Here is an 11777-nt window from a genome sequence, read left to right on the forward strand (position 1 = left end):
TATTTCCTCATGGCTTTGAAACAGTGGCGCGTGCCTCACCTTTTCTATTTGTAAGCATTATACACTTTTATGGTGCTGAATTGTTGTCGGTCTGCAATTTTCACAGGACTGTTTCAATTTTACCTCTCAAGGCAGGTGAATTGCAGGCGGACAGATAGCGAAATAGGGCCACTCCGAAAAGAACATTGGCTGTTTTAAAGGGCTTATTTAAAGTATTAGGAGGTCTCACTCTGGGATAGATTGAACGGGTTTGAAATGGCAAGGCCTTGCAGTTTCATGGATTCATTATAACAGGCGGCACAACAGGGTGTACTGAAATAGGAGAGGTAGTCGAGTGCACATCTGTGTGTGTGTATGTGTGTGTTCGTGTTTCAGAATTGTCCTAGGGGCTTTACTCTAAAATGGAAAACCTGTTTGGCTCACTTCCCCTCCTTCCGTTGTTATTGCTGCAGCTCATCTCAATATGTTATGTGCAATATGAGTTGTGACTTGAAACAGGAATTTAATACTTCAAGACTCTCATTTTTATGGCACTAATTTAATCAGCTCCTGGCCTCCGACAGGGAGTTTTAAGTCAATAGAGCAAACAGTTCTCCTTGTGCTGCCATGAATAACTTATCTGTGACGTTCCCTTAAGCAAGGCACTGCTGGAGTGGAGTGGGCAACAGTGCAACATAATATTTAAAAAGGCCGTTTCCCAGATGTAAATGTGTGTTACCGCTGCCTTGCCATAGGCCATAAGAGTAAAACAAGGTATTTTTAGTTACTGGATTAGAACAACACCCAGATCTTACTGCAATTAATCTTAATATGTGGTTTCAAAGAGACCTTGCAAACACTGAAATGTCATTTGATGTATAAGCTTTGAAATATATTTTCTTTTTTTATTCTTAGTTATGTTTTACGTTGCTTTGAGTAGGAATGTCCTCAGAGCGCAAATTGGTCTCTAGTTTCTAGCTTTAGCGAACTTTTAAAAATGATTTTACATTTTTTGTATATAGGTGGTTAAAGGTCACACACACGGAAACTGCTCAGTTTTACAGTCTTGTCCTGCTGGTGATGTAAAGCGGGTCCACTGGAACACTTAAGGGATTAATGTCTTGCCGAAGGGGGAATTTGAGGGTAGTTCATTTAGGAGGAACAACTGTAACATACTCCTTTTTCCCCCATGCACACATGCAGATTATATCGGACCACTTTCAGAGGTTGCATGTGGTTTTATACAGTTATACAGTTAACATCAAATTGTCAAAGGACCTGTTGTTTAAAAGCTGCTTTCACTACAAGTCAAGGTTTTTTTCTGTTGTTTTGTTTGTTTTTGTTTTTTTATGAATGGGTATAGGAAATAACTATTCTCCATCCTTACAGACTTTGACTTCAGTGTGCCAGGCTCCATGAAGCTTCACAATCTCATCTCCAAGCTAAAGAAGTGGATCAAGATTTTGGAGGCGAAAACCAAACAGCTGCCCAAGTTCTTCCTCATTGAGGAGAAGTGTCGCTTCCTCAGCAATTTCTCTGCACAGACAGCTGAAGTTGAGATTCCGGGCGAATTCCTAATGCCCAAACCCACACACTACTACATCAAGATTGCAAGGTACATCATTATTCTACACGGGTGCAGCCGGGCTAATAAGCACATGTGGAATTTGCTGTAGTCATGGTTGGTACTTAGTAAATTATTTAAGTGGCTAACAATTGTCAGATTGACCTGTTTTTACTGGAGCTTCCCCCCCGGGGATTTTATCCTGATCTTAAAGCCTTTCATTTTAAATTCTGGCTTCCACATGTACTCCAGTGCCATTCTTGTATCGCAGTTGTTCCTACCCTTCCTCTCTCCCACACTGTTTAATGCTCTGATTCTGTTCCTCTGAAACGCTGTACAGATTCATGCCCAGAGTGGAAATTGTTCAGAAACACAATACCGCGGCACGCCGTCTCTACATCCGCGGCCACAATGGAAAGATCTACCCCTACCTGGTGATGAATGATGCCTGCTTGACTGAGTCACGTCGAGAGGAAAGAGTCCTGCAGCTTCTCCGGCTCCTAAACCCTTGTCTTGAGAAGAGAAAGGAGACCACCAAGAGGCACCTCTTCTTTACTGGTATGACTAAAATGAGGCATGGGCGCATTTTAGGAATAGAAAGGGGATGATTTTGTTTAGAGATTTGCTGATTGTGAAATTGTGGCTCGATACTGATGTTTAAAATAGTATTTTGGCTGGTAACTAATCCCAATAATTTTTCCTGTTAGTTGTTATTTTCCTCCTTAGTGCCAGGAAAACAAAGACATCTTCAATATTAAAATAAGTGGCCTTCATATAAATACTATGAAAACAGAGACATAAAAACATGTAATCTTATGTCTTGTCAGTATATCATTATCAGTCAACATGGCCAATATTGGAAAATACTGCTTTTTAACCAATTTCTTCGAGTATCTTTATGTGAGGAGATTACATAAGAGGTTTACCTCTCTGCAGATGTTTGTTTTACACATTTATTTGCTCATTGGTGTCTTTAAGGGGAAATCTGCACACAACATTAAACAGCCCAAACCAACCCAGTTCCTTCAAACATGAATTGCTGGTATTGATTTGATTTGAGGTGTCACTGCATGTAAATGTTTGGACTGCTTCTACTGTGTGACCTGTGCACAGCCTTTTACCTTCTTTGACCCTGCTTGGTGTTGACTGAAGGCACGCCTTCAGTGTTGTTTTTCCCAAACTCCAGAGTATTTTAGCTGCAGGTTTATGGTTTCCAATGGTAACTCGGAGTTTATCTAGCAAGCGGAGACAAATATTTACAGTTTCTGCGTCACTCATGTGGCTGTGTTCCCATCACTGCCTCCCACTTATTTTTCTCTCTTGTGCTTCTTTCTATTTTACTTCCTTCCTCTGCTCTCCTTTGCCTGTTTTCCACCTTTTTTTCCTTCTTCCATCTCTTCAGTGCCCCGAGTGGTGGCAGTGTCGCCTCAGATGCGGCTAGTTGAGGACAATCCTTCATCTCTGTCACTGGTAGAAATCTACAAGCAGCGCTGTGCCAAGAAGGGCATCGAACATGACAACCCTATCTCCCGGTACTACGATCGCCTGGCCACTGTGCAGGCTAGAGGCACACAAGCTAGCCACCAGGTAACTGTGTTGTGGTACTGTTCTGCATTAACATGCATCCAGAGTGTCTGATTTGAAATTTCACATCACACTTGAGCTAAACTTAACTTTTAATCATCTAAGGGGAAAATTGTTTTCAGCTCTGTGGGTATTTTTAAATAATTGATATTAAATGATTAATGTAGCATAAGAAATGCACTAATTTCTCAGCCTGAAAAGAAACCCTCAAACCCCAAGTTAATTTGAAAATCTGCAATTGTTGAGATTTCAGTTTTCCCTGGATGGGGAGGATTTTCTCTAAAAAGTGATGAAATAAAGTGAAAAGAACAAATTGATTTTGCAAGCTGTTATGTCATCTAATTGCATATTAGATTGTTAGCTCTTGGGTTCAGCCTGACTCTCTCCTACACCTGCTGAGCTTAATGCACACTTAAAACGCAGGCAGATCTATAGGGGAGCATGCCTATAACGTTGAAGATAAAGGTGGGGTTAGGCTGCATGCTGACCCTTGTGTTATCTAGAGAGAACTGAATTCATGTCTGATGCACTGAGAGAGCATGGATCCCCCCTACACGCTTAGCTGAGGCTAAAGTAATCAATAGAGCTGTCTTCAAGGAAAGCAATTTTAATCAACCTATTATAGGGGTTCAAATGGGGAACTGAAGAGGGCAGCTAATATTACGTGAAGGTCTCACAATGGAGCCGGTTGTTTCTGTGAGTAATTTAAGGCATGCAGCATTCATGAAATGCCGTATCACAAAATGCTAGCCTATGGTCTTCCCTCAAAACCACTGTGACTTTATGAAATAGCTGCCAAATACACATTGAGAAGGCTTTACAGTTTTAAGCCAAGACCTGAAGCAATGATAAAGTAATCACCACAGACCGACTGCAACAGTATGGTTTGTGATCCTGATTGAGCTGTGCACAAGTTGAGCCACTCACTGGCCATCCCCTCTCAGCTAAGGGAGGAAAAATGATGACAGGTTAGCCGAGCAAGCTAGCCTCCGTTTGGGTTGTTAGCTGCAGCCATGATTAGTGAAGTGTTGCTTCTTCACTTTGGGAAATCTTTTGCTCTTCAGGATGCAAGCATTGCCACTTAACACTAGCACTAACAGTATTAGTACTGTGAGCTCGTGTAGAACTGAAATGTTGGAAACAAAGTGCTAGTGTCCCAGTGGTGCGCTCAAAACCTTTGAAAGTTGAGTTTAGTGCCCAATTGCCAACAGAGTTCTTGAGATTTGAGAAGTGGTTTTCGAATGACATCCCACACTATGTCACTCTGTTAAATGAGGGAGGGGGTTCCTAACATGGGCAGCCTCTCCTAACATGGCCATCGCTGAGCTTGCTGATGGGGTCACATAGGAGACGTTCCCATAGTCAGATAACGCTATTAAAGAGAACCCACTAAAACCTCTGGTGCAATTCATAATGATGGCAAAAGACAATTGATGTATCAAATAAAGAAGACCCTGCCCAACTAACCTCCAATCCTTGTTCATGGTATACTTCCAGGTCCTGAGGGACATTCTCAAAGAGGTGCAGGGCAACATGGTTCCCCGCAGCATGCTGAAGGAGTGGGCTCTCCACACATTCCCCAACGCCACTGATTACTGGACGTTCCGAAAGATGTTCACCATCCAGCTGGCCCTCATTGGTCTGGCAGAGTTCATGCTCCACCTCAACAGACTCAACCCTGAGATGCTGCAGATAGCACAGGTGGGAAATGCACGCAAACACACAAACAGCAATGTGTTGGACTTCCTATGAAGGAGAAAGTGAAATCAGTTTGACAAGGGCAAATTCAATAGATATACACACTCTTAGATGCATTAATAGATCTCCATTACCCTCTCCATATCAGACTGTATGAATTACCATTCTCCCCCATGACATTCACGCTAGGCCTATCAGTCAGCCAGCCGCTGTCAATGCAAAGGATGTTTTGACAGAGCGTTATATTCAGTCCCACTGCTCAGCTATCAAAGACGTTTCAATTTGAAGAGGCCATGTTTGTGTGCGCTTCCACACATCTGTCTGCTGCTCAGGGTCTGCAGGCGGCTTTCTCAAAGTCATTATTAAAGATGATTGTGTCAGTCGGCCACCCCTCCCCTCTGATCCTAATCGGCCTTTGCTGACAGGCGTTCCTCCGGGCAGCTAAGCACTAGTATTAAGCCCCCTTTCTGCCTGTTCCACTCCACAGATCCCATTAGACACAGGCGGATTTTAGTGCGAAGAGTGTATGCACATATAAACACACACACAAACTGAGAGTGTATGTGCAAGGACGGGACATCACAACCCGCGGCAGTGCCTCATCTTGACTAAATAAAGACCGTATTTTACTTAAGGTTGACTCATATAGAGCTCAATTAGGAATCAGCACCAAGCATACTGCTAAACAATGTTTATAGGTCCTTAATTCAGTTATAAGCCCAAATTTAACTACACATCAACAACAAGTACAAACACCACAGGCAGTGTGGCATCTTCACTGACACTGAATATAAATTGGAGGGCGTGGTGCTTAATAAATTCGCTATTTGTCAGTCAGATCACTTGTATCATCACCCTGGAACAGCTCCACCAGTCACAATGACACATGACATCAACAGCTCAATAAACGAACAGGGGCTTCTCAAGGAAATTATATTATTTTCTGGATGGTGCAGAGCAGCACAGTGGGCGTGTGCCATTATTGAGCTCATACAGTGACGATAGAAATGGACGTCAATGGCAGCATTTTTACGACAGAACAACGTAAAAATGAGCCAGTCTTAATGACATTTGAGCCATTATTTCATCATTATAGTTTGCAGGCAAAGGTTGTATCCAGATATCAACAATAACCCTCCTCCTTTTCTTAACATGCATCTTCATTTTGCACCAGAATATCACAAATCATCCAATATGATACTTTACACCATTGTGGGAAAAAAGGGTCAGTAAAAGCATCCCATCATGCCTTGAGAATTAGTTGAATTTCCTTATAGTGTTAAGTGTCTTCACTCTTTGGCATTTGTTGTGGAATTTGTCCACTGAGGTTTCTCACCGTCAAGCCCGCAGCCCCGAGTCACTTCACGTTGCACAGTAATGTTGCATCATTTCTTTCACACCGGCCTCTAAATGAAGCCATCGCTGACCACTAGTCTGGTGCTTTAGCATTCTGAGCGCTGCCTTCACAGCCAACAGTCTGCAGGCTTATCTGTGCCTTCTGGGAGTTGCTGGTGTCTCAGCCCACTGCCTCTAGGCCCTCTGCTGGGGCTTGGAGGAGCAAATGAAATGTAGGTGAGGGGGGGTGTTAAGGAGAAAGAGGGAGGGAGGGAAGAGGCCAGACAGAGGAGGAGGAGAGCAAGCACGAGCTGGAATGAAATGCTCTGCTATAAAGCTGTCAGAGCTACTCACTTTTTCATATAAGGGAGCTTATCTTTCCTGGAATGGTCGCTTGTGTAGCGGCCTTCTCGCACATAAATGCAGGCTTAAAAGATGAAACTCAGCCGTATATATTTAAGTCAGCAGAGAGCAAAGGGGGAGGGGAACAGGGGGCAGTGGAGGTGAGTTAAGGATTATAGATGCTGTGCTGCGGATAGTTTGACATGTTACTGTTTCTGGGACATGAAGATCAATAATTGCAGCCATTTTGTTGGCATGAGCTTGTTTTGTAGCTCTCCCAGCTTTACTGAAGACGAGGAGTTTTTTCTTGGTGCTAATGTGGTTAAAGGAATGTGGACTACACTGCAGAAAATTATATTTCCTGATTATTTTCTGTTTTTTGCCATTGTATAAAAGTTATGTTTATTTCCTCCTCTGATTTCAGGACACAGGAAAGCTCAACGTTTCTTACTTCCGCTTCGACATCAATGACGCCACAGGTGACCTGGATGCTAATCGCCCCGTTCCATTCCGCTTGACGCCAAACATCTCTGAGTTCCTGACCACCATCGGCGTCTCTGGCCCACTCACCGCCTCGATGATCGCTGTGGCTCGGTGCTTTGCACAGCCAAACTTTAAGGTGCCACGTCTGCTTCCTTTTTTTCTTTTTAAATACATTACATAGTGTATCAGAACGGCTTTTTAAAGTAATGGGTAATAGACATAGAAGCTTGCAGTGAACTTGAAATTAAATGGCTGAATATGAAGTTTACAAAACTCTAGTGCTCATTGTTTCCCCCTCCAGGCGCACGGCATGCATCCATACGATAATCATACTTTTGCAAGCATGTCTGGAGTCACTGCAGCCGCTGCTGCTGTTACACTGCCTGCCAACGACATGAAGCTCATGAATCCGCTCTTTCTAACAGTCTGTGTTTTGATTGTTACAGGTGAACAGCCATAAAATCACAGCACTTTGAAATCCTGTACTTTAACAAGTAATACATGGATTGATTACAGCCTCTGATTGGAGGTTTAACTTTAGTGGACGAGTGGGAGGGACACTTTTGAATCTCTTTCACTTTTCATGATGCATATCCAAACCAGGTTGTTTTTTTTCCATGGAGCTGGAAGTGACCCTACTTGGACAAACAAATAAAATGCTAAATTATGAGCTGAAAACGGTTCAGTACAGTTGCTTTTTGGATGGTCTGTACCTCAGAGCTTGGAATAATATTTGTGAGATCCAGTTCAGTGATTCAGCACAGGTGAGGTCTATCACATTGCTTCTGGCTACAACCTCGGCCTGTTTATTAGTGCCGCTATGCCCCTAATTTTATGCCTTAAACAGTTCTTATGAGGGTGAAAAATGATCTCCAGAGGCTAACATGTTAACTTCATCCCTGAAGGTGTTTGTTTTAAAATGCAAGCCTGAGGAGATTTACTCACTTCTGCAGCAAACCTCAAGTGGTCATTTGAGGAACTGCACTTTTTGTCGCTTCAATGTTGGCCTTAGTTTGTTAATAAGACAACACAGAAGATGGCACAGAGGATTGGCTTCTACTGACCATCGCACAAAAGATCACAGCTTAACTGTAAACCTCTCTCACTGTGTTAGTTTTAGGCTCGTGAAAATTAAGGAGCACATCACTGTTAAAACATTCAGTAACACGAGCTTGTCAAAAATGTTGAGTTTACGTTTAAATCTCAGATATATTTGAAGAATTACATTTGTTTAATTTATATAACTTATTCACATGAGTCTTGGAAGCTTTTAGAAGAAGTGGGGTCAGTCGGCTGCCATTGCTGTTGCTCGCGGTGACTCGAGCGTTGCGGTTTGTTGTCAAATTTAAGCTCCTGCGGCGCTCTCCAGATATTGCCTGGCACTTAAACTTGGTGAACTTCCTCTGGGTTTAGGTCTGAGGCTTAACTAAAAACAAAGCAGTGAAAAACAGTAGCAGCCGTTGGGTTGTGTAATATATGTAAAGCAGGGCAGTAATGACAGGCCTGTGTATGGGTCAAGCTCATACTTAAAGTCTGACTGATGTTCCAGACACAGAAGCACTTAAGATGCAAATAAACAGAACACTTGACCATGTGAACTAGTTGGGACTGAATGCCAGAGACCAGTGCTGCTTGTGGCCAGAGCAGAGAGGTATTACCACAGAGCACAGGAAAACACAAACACTTAACAATCATCCACTCAGATATAGTGAAGCCTTAAACTATTTAAACAGTCTAGTGCCGTCTGAAACCGAATAAACACTTTAGGTGAGGGCAGGGAACGGCGCGTACGTAGTCAGGCGATGATTGCCAGGTCTTGGTTTTGATGGTTATGCGTTTCAGATCTGTGTCACCGTAATGAGCTGTTAACATCTCAGAGACTTCCCTGCAGATGACTGCCATGCCCTAAATTGGAGTTAACAGCTTTGTTTTATATGTATGTTTGAAATTAGCAGGGACTTTAAATAAACTGAGGTTTTTGTCACGTTTCACTGCTCTCATTTCCACGGCAGACTGTTTGAACACACTGCCCAGGAGACTGGCATATAATCATATATTTGAGAGCTTCATATAAACTCTATGACTGTAGTTTGCAGTATAAAAACTTCAGTTTTTACATCATTTGTTGCATTGCAGTATAAAAAGGGAAAGTCTGTTTGCATCCTGATGTGGTCAATCCTTAGTAATCAAATGTTTTATCATCAGGATGTTGATGTTTTAAATTCTAGACCTCGTATATTTCTTAAAAAATGAATCTGTTTCCTGAAAGTGACCTCCTGATTTCCTTTCTCTCATAGGTGGATGGAATCTTGAAGGCCGTCCTTCGTGATGAGATCATCGCGTGGCACAAAAAGACCCAGGAGGACACGTCCATTCCCCTGTCCCCAGCCGGGCAGCCAGAGAACATGGACTCCCAGCAGTTGGTCTCGCTGGTCCAGAAGGCCGTCACGGCAATCATGACTCGCCTCCATAACCTGGCTCAGTTCGAGGGAGGCGAGAGTAAGGTCAACACTCTGGTGGCTGCAGCAAACAGCCTCGACAATCTGTGTCGCATGGATCCAGCCTGGCACCCCTGGCTCTGAGAAATCGGAGGCGAGAGAGGAGAAAAGGCACAGCGGAGTTCACGGGATGAAGGGGAAACACTTTTTTTTTTTTTAGTTTGATTAAAACAGACAAGGGTCGTTACATCTATGTTGCTCTTTGGAAAGTGAATTCACATTGAGACAAAAGCCCTGGTTGTCAGAGCTTGCCTGTGTTCTCAACAGTTACTATTTTATTTTTATTTTAAAAGAAGAAAAAACACACAAGCCTCCTTCATTGTATATTTATTTTTGTATCAGAATGACAGGGATCCTGCGTAATGTCAGCGGCCCTTCTCTTTACTGTGACAAAGTGGTATTACAAGGATTTGTTTAGGTACCCACTCTTTTACTCTTGTGGAAGTTTCTAATTAAAACACTTTGTTTGTTGTTTGCGATGTGTTTTACACGCATCAAGATCTTGGAACGTTTCCACTTTGATTTGTTTTCTTCTCAGATGGTCATGTGTCCTCCCAAACCTGTAGCTTCTTTGCTATACCTTCTAAATGAGGAGTATTGTTGCCCTGTGAATAACAGATGTTGCTCTTTGACTTTTATTTCATCCACTGCTTGAACTGTATTAAGATGTCAGAGGATTCCTGTGTAAAAAGCTTCTGTTCTCCACTTTTTTTTTTTTTTTTGGGATTCAGCTGGCGTTGTAGTAAGCTATATGACCACTGTAATGCAAATATGTAATTCCCAAGCTGCCTGTGAATGCTATTCGCACCCCCGACCCCACCCCTTTATTTTTGTTTTTATTTTTTTAGAGGTACTGTACCGTTTCCAACAGAAGAATTCTCTCTTGCCTTGTAAATAAGCATTTTATTGTAATAAAATGCTCATTTTTTTAATAGAGAAGCTGTGTTGGCTCCTTTTGCTTGTAATCTCCTGCAGTTTTCTTTACACTGTAAAGAAACCAATGAATCTCAAAAATGAGTTTTAACTGTGTTCACAATTACCATAAAGCAGAACTAACAATTAGTCTTCTCCCCATTTTTTTAAACGAGTTGTAAAACAGCAATAAGAGCCAGTAATGTGCCTCTGTGCCTCACATCTATTGCATCACTGTCACAGCCATAATCACCCTGAAGGACGCACTCTTGGATATTATTGCTGTAATAACTCTTGCTGTGAAATGACTCCAGACGAACCGTTCTCTGATGTTTAAAGTCTATTGCCGTCATCCTCGCCGTTCACAGTTAGCAGACTTTTATGGGGAGGCATTTCTTCCCAGCAGTGTTGAATCAGAGCGTGCCTTCTGTCTCGTGGAGGTACAGTAACCTTGTGGTCATTCCCCTTTGCTTTGGTTAGAAAGTCCTGCAGAGGTGTGGCGAGGCATCCCACCGCCGGTGCTTGATTAATGCGTGCCAGCAGATCTCCGAGTGGGCTGGCCTCGCTTGACTTATACACACTGTCAGCCGGCCCGCCTGCACTCATAAACAAAGGTTATATCTCTGTTTGCCTCTATAGAAACAGTCTCTGCCTCTCAACGTGTTTACACACTCCCTCCAAAGGTTTCTGATCCACACAAGAAAAAGAAAAGAGCGTTTGGTCTGCGAGTCGCAGCAGCTGCTAGTTTCCAACATTCACCGTGAACATCCTTCTTTGTAGCTGTCATTTCAGTAAGCGTCTTGGATAAGAGGCTGCAGTGTTTTGGTAGGTGCTTGCTTTTGTACACACAGAAAGCATCTGTGATCGTTTATACAAATGTTGGATTTTTTTTCCCCTCCCCCTGTTGGATTTCTCTTGGCTTTAGCACATTCTTGGAAATGTTTTCAAGACGAGCTGAAATGAAGCTTGTCTTGTTTCCTCGCATTGTGAGTCAGATGTTTGAAGTCATGTAGCTCTGCAACTACCCAACCCTAACCATGCTTAAACCCCCAAACCCTCAAATGTGACTAAGTTTTTGTTAAGCTAACAACATGATAGAGGACGTGTTTAAAGAAGAATTCATTTCTCCTTTTCAAACAATAACTGTAACATGTTTGATGCTCCTGAATTTCCAGACATTACAAAACCCGGCTTTGCCATGCTGTAATTAGCATCCTTGCATAATTAGTTTTGCAGGGGAAAAATGCAAACTGGAGTAATTCCTTTGGATAAGATGAAGGGGGGCGTATCATCTGGTAAGTATGGATATATGTACCAAGTTTTATAAGCATTTTATTCAATAGTTGCTGAGCCAGTATCAGTATAGATCACATGGAACCGTG

General features: G+C 42.6%; 1 protein-coding gene across 1 annotated transcript in view; it reads left to right on the forward strand.

Annotated features, from left to right (window-relative positions):
- trrap (transformation/transcription domain-associated protein) overlaps window positions 1-10545 on the forward strand; it is a 90641-nt gene extending 80096 nt beyond the window's left edge. Inside the window, exons 67-72 of the mRNA XM_082543626.1 lie at window positions 1369-1594; window positions 1884-2101; window positions 2946-3130; window positions 4625-4828; window positions 6927-7121; window positions 9283-10545. Coding sequence (XP_082399752.1) covers window positions 1369-1594; window positions 1884-2101; window positions 2946-3130; window positions 4625-4828; window positions 6927-7121; window positions 9283-9567 — 1313 coding nt within the window. The 3' untranslated portion in view covers window positions 9568-10545. The remainder of the gene's footprint in view (window positions 1-1368; window positions 1595-1883; window positions 2102-2945; window positions 3131-4624; window positions 4829-6926; window positions 7122-9282) is intronic.
- Window positions 10546-11777: the final 1232 nt, after the last annotated feature.

This window comes from Aulonocara stuartgranti, assembly GCF_965226115.1.
Source record: "Aulonocara stuartgranti genome assembly, chromosome: 8".
NCBI lineage: Eukaryota > Metazoa > Chordata > Actinopteri > Cichliformes > Cichlidae > Aulonocara > Aulonocara stuartgranti.